This window comes from Eschrichtius robustus, chromosome 17 (assembly GCF_028021215.1).
Source record: "Eschrichtius robustus isolate mEscRob2 chromosome 17, mEscRob2.pri, whole genome shotgun sequence".
NCBI classification, from domain to species: Eukaryota; Metazoa; Chordata; class Mammalia; order Artiodactyla; family Eschrichtiidae; genus Eschrichtius; species Eschrichtius robustus.
The window spans coordinates 52,203,239-52,218,128 of NC_090840.1; the positions used below are offsets into that span (position 1 = coordinate 52,203,239).

At 38.9% G+C, this 14,890-nt stretch overlaps 1 protein-coding gene across 4 annotated transcripts in view; it reads right to left on the minus strand.

Moving 5' to 3' along the window:
* Nucleotides 1-14,890, minus strand: part of UBR5 (ubiquitin protein ligase E3 component n-recognin 5) — a 142,156-nt gene that overhangs the window by 37,831 nt on the left and 89,435 nt on the right. For all 4 annotated transcript variants that reach the window (XM_068525316.1, XM_068525315.1, XM_068525314.1 and 1 more), the window contains exons 26-32: nucleotides 11,344-11,441; nucleotides 10,393-10,541; nucleotides 9,808-9,899; nucleotides 1,238-1,384; nucleotides 1,022-1,140; nucleotides 808-934; nucleotides 588-717 (exon numbers count right to left, since the gene is read on the minus strand). In XM_068525316.1, coding sequence (XP_068381417.1) covers nucleotides 588-717; nucleotides 808-934; nucleotides 1,022-1,140; nucleotides 1,238-1,384; nucleotides 9,808-9,899; nucleotides 10,393-10,541; nucleotides 11,344-11,441 — 862 coding nt within the window. The remainder of the gene's footprint in view (nucleotides 1-587; nucleotides 718-807; nucleotides 935-1,021; nucleotides 1,141-1,237; nucleotides 1,385-9,807; nucleotides 9,900-10,392; nucleotides 10,542-11,343; nucleotides 11,442-14,890) is intronic.

Here is a 14,890-nt window from a genome sequence, read left to right on the forward strand (position 1 = left end):
CTGCATTACATTTCAGTAAGTGGTTGACTTGAGTCAACAGTCCTCTATTATTGGATCCATAAGTGTTTCTGTTTTTCAATTTTGCATTATTCTGTGACACAATTTTTTTCTTTCTCATATTGTAGATTATTTCTTTATGAAAACTTCTGAGGGCAATGTTAGTTTTATGGCTCTTGACACTGACAAGTTGTTTTCAAAAAGAGTACCAAATGCAATGCCACCTCATCAGTGTCCAAGTCTCATCAGCACTGGGTTTTATAGTTTACATTCTTTTCTAATTTCACAGCAAAAAGAGATATTTAAAAAAAATTCGCACTGAGTTACTATTAATTTTGAACACTGCTTCATACATTTTTATACTGTTGTATTTTTAATACACTCTAGGATTTTATTTAGAATGAAAGAAGGAGCTTTCATTGATTGATCTAAAATGAGAAATTTAAATCACCCCCAAAATTCCATTCCCCTTAATGTACTATTTAATTAGAGCTTATTGGTACTTGGGAGCTTGGATTAGTAAAATTATGGGAAACTACATAAAAAACATCCTTTTCATGTGCTTGTAAATAACTATTCAAAGGACTTACCAAAATATCTGCTGTACACTTGACTATAAGGCAGTGAGTGAAACAGTCCAACCGAATTGTGCCACTTTGCTGATTGAGGTATACTTGCTCTTCTGGCAAAAGATGGCCTATCCTGCTGCTGGCACTGAGACTTGAGGGGAAAGAAAGACAGAATGCACTGTAATCGCCTACACTAACGTGGGAAATAAATAACTCTAAAAAAATTTTAATGAATACATACGGGTCTTTATTCTCCTGTGACCCAAACATAATCATAGATTTCAAAGCATTCCAGTCCTGTAGAACACGCTCCAAGGCAAGCTGGGCAAATCTTGGGGGTTCTAAATCATGATCAGGCATATCTGAATCTAAAAAGAAAAAGAAAAGAAATAGTGGGTAAGGCAGAAATAAACATACTGCTTTTCCTATATGTCATAACTGTCAAATTAATTCACCTTCAGGATTGGCTGTTTTTCGGTTACGATCCTCCCTGATTCGAGGAGGTCTGTACTGGCAATGCTCTACTGTCTGCCTCGCAACTGTCTGCACTAAAAAGAGTAAGAGGTGCTCTCCCCTGCAAAACAGCACATTGTTATGAGGAGGGGGAGAGGCTACTTACCTATGCTGTGCTTTTGCAACTCTATTTATGTCCTAAAAATCCCACTACTTGCCTGCTATTTGGCAGAGTGACCAAATTAGTAGCAGTGAGCAGGCGATAAAGTAGATCAAGCCGAGCAGATTTCTGTCCAGCAATTAGAGTTTTACATTTACATTTCTCCCAGCAATCACAATAGGCTGTTGGTGATGTCCGTTTGAGTCTAGAAAGAATTCATACACAAGTACAAAAACAGAAATTTTTAAAAAAATACAAAGGTCTATATACAGAGGCATAACTCATTAAAACTCAACAGAACCCTTGTTAACTTTTAAATGCAAAGTGTACCTGTTAATGCAACAAGAAGGATTACTTTAGTGGTGTAAAGTCTGTAAAGCAACACATGAGAAGAGGTATCTTAACTGTCTTGTCAAACACCATTGTAGCATCCAGCACGGTGAGTGCACCTAGTAAGCATTCAGTAAGTAAGGTGATTCTCACTTTTAGATATTTAAAACAAGGAAGACAAACTTATTATTCAAAATTCAAGATGGCGGAGGAGTACGACGTGGAGATCACCTTCCTCCCCACAAATACATCAGAAATACATCCACATGTGGAACAACTCCTACAGAACACCTCCTGAACGTTGGCAGAAGACCTCAGACCTCCCAAAAGGCAAGAAACTCCCCACGTACCTGGGTAGGGCAAAAGGGAAAAGGAAAAACAGAGACAAAAGAATAGGGACAGGACCTGCACCAGTGGGAGGGAGCCGTGAAGGACGAAAGGTTTCCACACACCAGGAAGCCCCTTCGCGGGCGGAGACTGCAGGTGGAGGAGGGGGGAAGCTTCGGAGCCACGGAGGAGAGCGCAGCAACAGCGGAGCAGAGGGCAAAGCGGAGAGATTCCCGCACAGAGGATCGGTGCCGCCCAGCACTCACCAGCCCGAGAGGCTTGTCTGCTCACCCGCCAGGGTGGGCGGGGGCTGGGAGCTGAGGCTCGGGCTTCGGAGGTCAGATCCCAGGGAGAGGAGTGGGGTTGGCAGCGTGACCACAGCCTGAAGGGGGCTAGTGCGCCACAGCCAGCCGGGAGGGAGTCCAGGAAAAAGGCTGGAACTGCGTAAGAGGCAAGAGACCATTGTTTCGTGGTGCGCGAGGAGACGGGATTCAGAGCACCGCCTAAACAAGCTTCAGAGAAGGGCGCGAACCGCAGCCATCAGCGCGGACACCAGAGACGGGCATGAGACGCAAAGGCTGCTGCCTGCAGCCACCAAGAAGCCTGTGTGCAAGCCCAGGTCACTATCCACACCTCCCCTCCCGGGAGCCTGTGCAGCCCGCCACTGCCAGGGTCCCGTGATCCAGGGACAACTTCCCCGGGAGAACACATGGCGCACCTCAGGCTGTTACAATGTCACCCCGGCCTCTGCCGCTGCAGGCTCGCCCCGCACTCCGTACCCCTCCCTCCCCCCGGACTGAGTGAGCCACAGCCCCCAATCAGCTGTTCCTTTAACCCCGTGTCCTGTCTGAGCGAAGAACAGACGCCCTCAGGCTACCTACACGCAGAGGCGGGGCCAAATCCAAAGCTGAACCCCAGGAACTGTGCGAAAAAAAGAAGAGAAAGGGAAATCTCTCCCAGCAGCCTCCAGAGCAGCGGATTAAATCTCCACAATCAACTCGATGTACCCTGCATCTCTGGAATACCTGAATAGACAACGAATCATCCCAAATTGAGGCGGTGGACTTTGGAAGCAACGATATATATATTTTTTTCCCTTTTTCTCTTTTTGTGAGTGTGTATGTGTATGCACCTTTGTGTGATTTTGTCTGTATAGCTTTGCTTTTACCATTTGTCCTAGGGTTCTGTCCATTTTTGGTTTTTTTTTAAGTATAGTTTTTAGCACTTGTTATCCTTGGCGGATTTGGTATTTGGTTTGGTTGCTCTCTTCTTTCTTTCTTTTTTTTTTAATTACTTTTTAATTTTTTTCTTTTTAATAATTAAAAAAGTTTTTATTTTAATAACTTAATTTTTTTCTTTCTTTCTTTTTTTCTCCCTTTTCCTCTGAGCCGTGGGGCTGATAGGGTCTTCGTGCTCCAGCCAGGTGTCAGGCCTGTGCCTCTGAGGTGGGAGAGCCGAGTTCCACCAGAGACCACCCGGCTCGACATAATATCAAATGGCAAAAGCTCTCCCACAGATCGCCATCTCAACACTAAGACCCAGCTCCACTCAACGACCAGCAAGCCACAGTGCTGGACACCCTATGCCAAACAACTAGCAAGACAGGAACACAACCCCACCCATTAGCAGAGAGGCTGCCTAAAATCCTAATAAGGTCACAGACACCCTAAAACACACCACCGGACGCAGTCCTGCACACCACCAGAAAGATAAGATCCAGCCTCATCCTCCAGAACACAGGCATGAGTCCCCTCGACCAGGAAGCCTACACAACCCACCGAACCAACCTTAGCCCCTGGGGGCCTACAACAAAAACAACGGGAACTACGAACCTACAGCCTGTGAAAAGGAGACCCCAAACACAGTAAGTTAAGCAAAATGAGAAGACAGAGAAACACACAGCAGATGAAGGAGCAAGGTAAAAACCCACCAGACCAAACAAATGAAGAGGAAATAGGCAGTCTACCTGAAAAAGAATTCAGAGTAATGATAGTAAAGATGATCCGAAATCTTGGAAATAGAATGGAGAAAATACAAGAAACGTTTAACAAGAACCTAGAAGACCTAAAGAGCAAACAAACAATGATGAACAACACAATAAATGAAATTAAAAATTCTCTAGAATGAATCAATAGTAGAATAACTGAGGCAGAAAAACGGATAAGTGACCTGGAAGATAAAATAGTGGAAATTAACTACTGCAGAGCAGAATAAAGAAAAAAGAATGAAAAGATTTGAGGACAGTCTCAGAGACCCCTGGGACATTAAACACACCAACATTTGAATTATAGGGGTCCCAGAAGAAGAGAAAAGAAAGGGACTGAGAAAATATTTGAAGAGATTACACTTGAAAACCTCCCTAATATGGGAAAGGAAACAGTCAATCAAGTCCAGGAAGCGCAGAGAGTCCCATACAGGAAAAATCCAAGGAGAAACATGCCAAGACAGATATTAATCAAGCCATCAAAAATTAAATACAAGGAAAAAATGTTAAAAGCAGCAAGGGAAGAGCAACAAATAACATACAAGGGTAAATCCTGTAAGGTTAACAGCTGATCTTTCAGCAGAAACTCTGCAAGCCAGAAGGGAATGGCAGGACATATATAAAGTGACGAAAGGGAAAAATCTACAACCAAGATTACTCTACCCAGCAAAGATCTCATTCAGATCTGACAGAGAAATTAAAACCTTTACAGACAAGCAAAAGCTAAGAGAACTCAGCAACACCAAACCAGCTTTACAACAAATGCTAAAGGAACTTCTCTAGGAAGGAAACACAAGAGAAGGAAAAGACCTACAATAATGAACCCAAAACAATTAAGAAAATGGTAATAGGAACATACATATTGATAACTACCTTAAATGTAAATGGATTAAATGCTCCAACCAAAAGACACAGACTGGATGAATGGATACAAAAACAAGACCCGTATATGTCTACGAGAGACCCACTTCAGACCCAGGGACACATACAGACTGAAAGTGAGGGGATGGAAAAAGATACTCCATGCAAATGGAAATCAAAAGAAAGCTGGAGTAGCAATTCTCGTATCATACAAAATTGACTTTAAAATACAGACTATTACAAGAGACAAAGAAGGACACTACATAATGATCAAGGGATCAGTCCAAGAAAGATGTAACGATTGTAAACATTTATGCACCCAACATAGGAGCACCTCAATACACAAGGCAAATGCTAACAGCCATAAAAGGGGAAATCGACAGTAACACAGTCCTAGTAGGGGACTAACACCCCACTTTCACCAATGGACAGATCATCCAAAATGAAAATAAATAAGGAAACACAAGCTTTAAATGATACATTAAACAAGATGGACTTAACTGATATTTATAGGACATTCCATCCAAAAACAACAGAATACACTTTCTTCTCAAGTGCTCATGGAACATTCTCCAGGAGAGATCATATCTTGGGTCACAAATCAAGCCTTGGTAAATTTATGAAAATTGAAATCGTATCAAGTATCTTTTCCAACCACAACGCTATGAGACTAGGTATCAATTACAGGAAAAAAATCTGTAAAAAATAAAAACACATGGAGGCTAAACAATACACTACTTAACAACCAAGAGATCATTGAAGAAATCAAAGAGGAAATCAAAAAATACCTAGAAAAAACTGACAATGAAAACACAACGACCTAAAAACTATGGGATGCAGCAAAAGCAGTTCTAAGAGGGACGTTTATAGCAATACAATCCTACCTCAAGAAACAAGAAACATCTCAAATAAACAACCTAACCTTACACCTAAAGCAATTAGAGAAAGAAGAACAACAACAAAAAAAAAAACCCGAAGTTAGCAGAAGGAAAGAAATCCTAAAGATCAGATCAGAAATAAATGAAAAAGAAATGAAGGAAACAATAGCAAAGATCAATAAAACTAAAAGCTGGTTCTTTGAGAAGATAAAATTGATAAACCATTAGCCAGACTCATCATGAAAAAACGGGAGAAGACTCAAATCAATAGAATTAGAAATGAAAAAGGAGAAGTAAAAACTGACACTGCAGAAATATAAAGGATCATGAGAGATTACTACAAGCAACTCTATGCCAATAAAATGGACAACCTCGAAGAAACGGACATATTCTTAGAAAAGCACAACCTTCAGAGACTGAACCAAGAAGAAATAGAAAATATACACAGACCAATCACAAGCACTGAAATTGAGACTGTGATTAAAAATCTTCCAACAAACAAAAGCCCAGGACCAGATGGCTTCACGGGCGAATTCTACCAAACATTTAGAGAAGAGCTAACACCTATCCTTTCAAAATCTTCCAAAACACAGCAGAGGGAGGAATACTCCCCAACTCATTCTACGAGGCCACCATCACCCTGATACCAAAACCAGACAAAGATGCCACAAAGAAAGAAAACTACAGGCCAATATCACTGATGAACATAGATGCAAAAATCCTCAACAAAATACTAGCAAACAGAATCCATTAAAAGGATCACATACCATGATCAAGTGGGGTTTATCCCACGAATGTAAGGATTCTTCACTATACGCAAACCAGTCAATGTGATAAAACATATTAACAAATTGAAGAATAAAAACCGTATGATCTGGGCTTCCCTGGTGGCGCAGTGGTTGAGAATCTGCCTGCCAATGCAGGGGACACGGGTTCGAGCCCTGGTCTGGGAAGATCCCACATGCCGCAGAGCAACTAGGCCCATGAGCCACAACCACTGAGCCTGCGCGTCTGGAGCCTGTGCTCCGCAACAAGAGAGGCTGCGATAGTGAGAGGCCCGCGCACCGCGATGAAGAGTGGGCCCCGCTTGCCGCAACTAGAGAAAGGCCTCTCACAGAAACGAAGACCCAACACAGCCAAAAATAAAAATAAATTAATTAATTTAAAAAAAAAACAAAACCAAACCATATGATCGTCTCAATAGATGCAGAAAAAGCTTTCGACAAAATTCAACACTCATTTATGATAAAACCCACCCAGAAAGTAGGCATAGAGGGAACTTACCTCAACATAATAAAGGCCATGTATGACAAACCCACAGCCAACATCGTTCTCAATGGTGAAAAACTGAAACCGTATCCTCTAAGATCACGAACAAGACAAGGTTGTCCACTCTCACCACTATTATTCAACATAGTTTTGGAAGTTTTAGCCACAGCAATCAGAGAAGAAAAAGAAATAAAAGGAATCCAAATCGGAAAAGAAGAAGTAAAACTGTCACTGTCTGCAATGACATGATACTATACACAGAGAACCCTAAAGGAACCCTAAAGGTGCTACCAGAAAACTACTAGAGCTAATCAAGGAATCTGGTAAAGTAGCAGGATACAAAATTTATGCACAGAAATCTCTTGCATTCCTTTACACTAATGATGAAAAATCTGAAAGAGAAATTAAGGAAACACTCCCATTTACCAGTGCAACAAAAAGAATAAAATAAAGCTAGGAATAAAGCTACCTAAGGAGACAAAAGACCTGTAATGCAGAAAACTACTAAGACACTGATGAAAGAAATTAAAGATAATACAAACAGATGGGAGAGATATACCACGTTCTTGGATTGGAAGAATCAACACTGTGAAAATGACTACACTACCCAAAGCAATCTACAGATTCAATGCAATCCCTATCAAACTACCAATGGCATTTTTCACAGAACTAGAACAAAAAATTTAATTTTTACGGAAACACAAAAGACCCCGTATATAGCCAACACAATCTTGAGAAAGAAAAACGGAGCTGGAGGAATCAGGCTCCCTGACTTCAGACTATACTACAAAGCTACAGTAATCAAGACAGTATGGGACTGGCACAAAAACAGAAATATAGATCAATGGAACAGGACAGAAAGCCCAGAGATAAACCCACGCACATATGGTCACCTTATCTTTGATGAAGGAGGCAAGAATATACAGTGGAGAAAAGACAGCCTCTTCAATAAGTGGTGCTGGGAAAACTGGACAGCTACATGTAAAAGAATGAAATTAGAACACTCCCTAACACCATACACAAAAATAAACTCAAAATGGATTAAAGACCTAAATGTCAGGCCAGACACTATAAAATTCTTAGAGGAAAACATAGGCAGAACACTCTATGACATAAATCACAGCAAGCTCCTTTTTGACCCACCTCCTGGAGAAAAGGAAATAGAAACAAAAATAAACAAATGGGACCTAAAGAAACTTCAAAGCTTTTGCACAGCAAACGAAACCATAAACAGGACGAAAAGACAACCCGCAGAATGGGAGAAAATATTTGCAAATGAAGCAACTGATAAAGGATTAATCTCCAAAATTTACAAGCAGCTCATGCAGCTCAATATCAAAAACACAAACAACCCAATCCAAAAATGGGCAGAAGACCTAAATAGACATTTCTCCACAGAAGATATACAGATTGCCAACAAACACATGAAAGGTTGCTCAACATCACTAATCATCAGAGAAATGCAAATCAAAACTACAATGAGGTATACCTCACACCAGTCAGAATGGCCATCATCAAAAAATCTACAAATGCTGGACAGGGTGTGGAGAAGAGGGAACCCTCTTGCACTGCTGGTGGGAATGTAAACTGATACAGCCACTATGGAGAACAGTATGGAGGTTCCTTAAAAAACTAAAAATAGAACTACCATACGACCCAGCAATCCCACTACTGGGCATATACCCTGAGAAAACCATAATTCAAAGAGTCATGTACCACAATGTTCATTGCAGCTCTATTTACAATAGCCAAGACATGGAAGCAACTTAAGTGTCCATCGACAGATGAATGGATAAAGAAGATGTGGCACATATATACAATGGAATATTACTCAGCCAGAAAAAGAAACGAAGTTGAGTTATTTGTAGTGAGGTGGATGGACCTAGAGTCAGTCATACAGAGTGAAGTAAGGCAGAAAGAGAAAAACAAATACCGTATGCTAACACATATATATGGAATCTAAAGAAAAAAAGAAAAGGTTCTGAAGAACCTAGGGTTAGGACAGGAATAAAGACACAGACGTAGAGAATGGACTTGAGGACACGGGGAGGGGGAAGAGTAAGCTGGGACGAAGTGAGAGAGTGGCGTGGACTTATATATACTACCAAATGTAAAACAGACAGCTAGTGGGAAGCAGCCGCATAGCAAAGGGAGATCAGCTCAGTGCTCTGTGACCACCTAGAGGGGTGGGATAGGGAGGGTTGGGAGGGAGACGCAAGAGGGAGGAGATATGGGGATATATGTATATGTATAGGTGATTCATCACTTCGTTATAAAGCAGAAACTAACACACCATTGTAAAGCAATTATACTCCAATAAAGATGTTAAAAAGAAAATAAATAAAGCACAATAGATGATTTTTACAAACCAATTCTCTATTAACTATTTATTACATCTACACACCTGTAGCACAGCTATAGCTGATGTCCCTGCTGGGACTCTGAGGCACTGCAAATGTTAGTGCTGGGGTAATTTTATTGCTTCTTAGGTCTGTGAAAACTAAGAAACTAGCCATAGCAACTCTGTTGCTGGATGAAGGTTATTACATTTAGTTTAAGAAGTAAACAAGGCACAGGCCAAACCATGATTCCCTTAATGCCTTCAGTGATTTCCTGCTAATAGACCCTACTACAGGGGGCCTGAGACTTTGGCTGGAGAACACAGACAAAAACATTCTGTATATATGTTTCTTAAAAGACTGACTCTAGTCACAATGTATGATCACATATTTCTTGCATGTTAGACTAGTTTTATGTGAAGAGCAGTACTTAGAACTAGCAAACAAACATTGCAAAGTACTCTTTAAATCAAAAACTACGTTGTAATACATACATTGGCTTAACGTGGGCAACCTGAGAAAAACCTCATGCTTTCTGAATTATGAAACAATTAAAGCATGACTCAGTACAGATTATTTTAATATGGCAATATGAATCTAAGTAGTTTACAGTATTAAAGAAAACTAAAATCACACTCACTTGCAATCATGACCTTTATGACAAACCCTTGCACATTCCGTACAACAACAGAGGGACTCCAGCAAGCCACACGTACGACACTCAAAAATATCCTAAAATTAAAAGGATATAATTTTTAGAAGAATGATATGTATATCTCACCACAATAATTATTTCTGGTATTTTCTAAAACAATTCAATCACAACAACAGCAGAGCAAAATTAATGTGCTCTGGGAAACAGGCACAGATGGGTACACAAATGGGAATTAAATATTACCAGACGGGCAAAAATAATCTGTATCATCCAAAAAAGGCACAACAGTTATAAAATCTAAATCAAGAGCTGTGAATCAGATTATACCACCCAGCAAAGATTTCTAATTTTTATGACAGCCCATAACTGGTGTTAACAGTCAACTCCTTTGCCTCATTTATTTAGGAATTACATACAAATTCATTTTCTTTGGAGAATTTTATAACTCAAGAGTAAAAGGAAATACCAGACTTGCAATTCCAAAGCTAAGAACTAGAACTCTAGTGATGGTCAAAGGGAAGAAAAGAAAACCTAGATAGCATAAATATAGGGAAATATAAAATAACTTACCTGGTTAATGTGCTCTGCTCCAGTCCATGTAAAGCTGCAGGTATCATTACAACATAAGACATACAAAGGAGAGTCATCAGGGTTGGTGCCTGATGGGCAAACCATGCCCATAAATACATCTTCCTCTTTTTCACTTGAGGACACTTCAGCTAAAAAGATTGAAAACATAGTTCATACATCAAGAAAAGACTTACAGCCATCTACTCCTTTCCTCAAATGGAAAAGCTCTAACATTTACACAGTATAAGTAAGATACTACTATATATTAATAAAATAAATTGACATACAAAGTCAACAATGCAAGGAAATCCAGTCAATTCTGGTGCAAAGTAAAGCAAAGTGTAATTATATCATAACCACATACGGGGACAATACAAGTACACCAAACATCAGCCTTCTGAGTCATTAGCTCTATGTTATGCAGTTAAGATTCAAGTTCTAGCTCTATTTAACAAATTATAGACAATCACATAATTTATTCATAGCCAGTATTTTTTAAAAGCTAACTACTAAATCTTTTAAAAGCTAGATGGCAGGAACTGATATTCCTTAATGCTTTCTGTTAGGTAGTAAATCCAAGTCAGAAAGAACAGTAAGACTTCTGGCCTGTTCTTTCCATAAAATTTTATCACTAACACGAATTAACACGTGGACAGGTTCTAACAGTGATCCATCTTTACTTTCAAAAGATTAATCATTACAATCCATTACGGAATTTTTTTTTAATTTAAGGAAATTTATACCAGCTGCTTTTTGATGGAAAGTTAGAAGGTACAATATGCTTGAAAAAAGTATAAGCATATGAATTTCATACACATAAGCAAAAGAATTATCTTGATAGTTTCTAATCAGTATCATTTCCATATACAGAAATTAGGTTTGAATAATTATAGAAGAGAATCTATCCAAATTAAAAAATAAGCAACCCTTTCAGAACTTGAAATAAATTACCTTTTGCAATTTTCTGGGCTGTTTCTAAAATGGTAATTGCAGCAGGATAAGCTCGGCCACTTACAGCTGACATAAATGGGGTCATACCTCTTGCATCCCTAAAATGAGAAAAATTGTATATAAAAAATATTATCAATTATCTTCCTTCCTGATTATGAAAGAAACATATGTTCATGATGAAACAAAAAACAGTTTTGTCTTAGTAAATAATGTCTCACCATTCAAAGAAAACCATCGGTGGTATTTTCTGGCCTCATATTATCTCACTTAAGAAAGCCACTTCGTGGAACCTTTGTCTCTCTAAACCATGCTCTCCTTTCTTGGCTTTAGTGACACTAAAGAAGAGACCAGCAAGGGCTCTGGAGTAAACTAATACTTTCTAGATGTGAGCATAGTAACAGGCTCTCTCTCAAACAATTGTGAGGAAGATTATATGAATTATTACTTAAAAGGTTTCAGCACAGTGCCTAGCAAAAAATAAGTATTCAGTAAGTGTTAGCTGTTATTATTACGAGTTTCCTCTTTAAAATGTACTTAAACATTCTTCACTGAATTTCTATTTCCTCCTAGACCCCTCGCATTTCCCAGAAGTCAGTCCTCAGCCATTTGTGCCTCTCTCTCTCTTCCGCCATAGCAACTACCACTTCTCTCACAATAATACGGTTCCAACACCTACACTTGTTTACTTGATAAGCCTACTTGGGATTTCCCAGTGGTATCTTACATTCAACGTGTCTAAAACTCAAATCATCTTTCTCCGCAAACCTGCTCTCTACCTGATTTATCTATGTCACCCAACAATATCACTGTCCCAAGTAACTTCAGACAAAAATTTTGGTTCTTCACAAAGTATTCCTTCTAAAGCAATTTTTAAACTTCTGCGTCTAATCTTTCTTTTCCATTTTCAACAACTCAATAGTTCCGTTTATTACAACACACATATTAAAGGCTATGACAGACATATAAAACATAGCCTTGACTCTGGTTTCTACTCTTGCCTATTTTCATCTCTTTTATACCACCATCTCATTACTGTTCTTATAATCCCACTTTGATACTATTACAATCTAACAAAGGCCATTATTGAGAGGGTTCAAGCCCAAAGAACAGAGACCGAAGTAGTGATTTTAACCTATTTTTTTCAGATCCACTGGCTGTTGTTCTCTTCTAATCCTCCACTCTGAATTGGATGAATCACTGTTTCTCATAATATTCATACTTCTCCATGTTGCTGTTCCCTCTTCTCCCTATTTCTCATGGTTCTACTCAAACTTCATTTTCATGAAGCTGCTTACTGTAGCATACACATTTCTCCCTTCTGTTTACTCCAAAACACAATTATGTGTCCCTTTAGCCAGACTCAACCAAGAAAAAAGCTCAAATAAATAAAATCAGAATTGAAAGAGAAGTTACAACCAACATCAAACAAATATAAAGGATCATAAGAGATTTACTACGAAAGAGTACACACCAATAAAATGGGACAACTTAGAAGAAATGGATAAACTCCTAGAAACATACAATCTCCCAAGACTGAATCAGAAAGAAACAGAAAATATGAGCAGAATGATTACCAGTAATAAAATTGAATCGGTAATTTTAAAAACTCCCAACAAACAAAGGTCCATGACCAGACAGCTTCAGAGGTGAATTCTACCAAACATTTAAGGGGTTAACACCTATCCTTCTCAAACCATTCCCCAAAAAATTAAGAGGAAGAAATGCTTCCAAACTCATCCTACAAGGCCAGCATCGCCTTGATACCAAAACCAAAGACATCACAAAACATTTTAATTAATTAATCAATCACAGGCCAATATCACTGATGAACCCAGATGCAAAAATCCTCAACAAAATATCAGCAAGCCAAATTCAGCAATATACTGAAAGGATGATATACCATGATGAAGCAGGGGACTTATCCCAGGATGCAAGTATGGTTCAATATCCGCAAATCAATCAACATGATACACCACATTAACAAACTGAAAAATAAAATTGTATCATCACCTCAGTAGAAGCAGAGAAGGATTCCGACAGAATTCAACATCCACTGATGATAGAAACTCTCCAGAAAGTGGGTACAGAGGGAACATACCTCAACATAATAAATGCCATATATTGGCAGGCCCACAGTTAACATAATAAAAGGCGAAAAGTTGAAAGCATTTCCTCTAAGATCAGGAACAAGAAAAGGATGCCCACTCTCACCACTTTCATTCAACAAAGTATTTTAAGTCCTAGCCACAGCAATTAGATAAGAAAAAGCACAAAAAGGCATCCAAACTGGAAAGACAGAAGTAAAAGTATCACTGTTTGTAGATGACATATACTACATATAGACAAACCCTAAAGATGCCACCAAAAAAAGCAATTAGAATAAATGAATTGAGTAAAGTTGCAGGGAACAAAATTAATACGCAGAAATCTATTGCATTTGTATACACTAAAAACAAACTACCAGAAAGAGAAATTAAGAAAACAATCCCACTTACAATTGCATCAAAAATAACAAACTACCTAGGAATACATCTGATCAAGGAGGTAGAAGACCTGTACTTGGAATATGTGGAATACTATAAGACATTGATGAAAGAAATTGAAGATGACCAGAAATGGAAAAACAAACCTTGCTCATGGATTGGAAGAATTAGTATTACTGAAATGACCATACTACATAAAGCAATCTACAGATTTAATGCAATCCCTATCAAAATACACATGACATTTTTCTCAGAACTGGAACAAATAATCATAAAATTTATATGGAACCATGAAAGACCCCAAAACAGCCAAAGCAATCTTGAGGGAAAAAACCCCAAAGCTGGAGGCATCATGTTCCCTGATTTCAAACAGTACTACAAACCTATACTAATCAAATGGTACGGTACTGGCATAAAAACAGACACAGAGATCAATGGAACAGAAGAGAGGGCCCAGAAACGAACCCACACTTGCAAAAATAAAAAACTCAAAACACCTTCTCGTACTAAATAGGGAAGGTGACATAAGGGTCAAGACTGGGAGTCCCCATTCTGTAATAAAGACACATACCAGGGCTGGAATTCCAGCTATGCCACTCACTAGTTTTGTGAGCCTGGGCAAGTTAATTAACCCATGACAAAGGAGGCAAGAATATACAATGGGGAAAAGACAGTCTCTTCAATAAATAGTGTTGACAAAATTGGACAGCTAACTGCAAAAGCATCAAACTGGACTACTTTCTCACACCATATAAAAAAATAAATTCGAAATGGATTAGAGACTTAAATGTACGCCCTGAACCCACAAAACTCCTAAAAGAAAACACAGGCAGTATGCTCTTTGACACTGGTCTTAGTTTTATTTTTTTTTGGATCTGCCTCTTCAGGCAAGGAAAACAAAAGCAAAATCAAACAAACGGGACTACATCAAACTAAAAAGTTTTTGAGGAAACCACCAACAAAATGAAAAGCCCACCTACTGAATGGGAGAAGATATTTGCCCATGATATACCCAATAAGGGATTAATATCCAAAATATACAAAGAACTCATACAATTCAACAT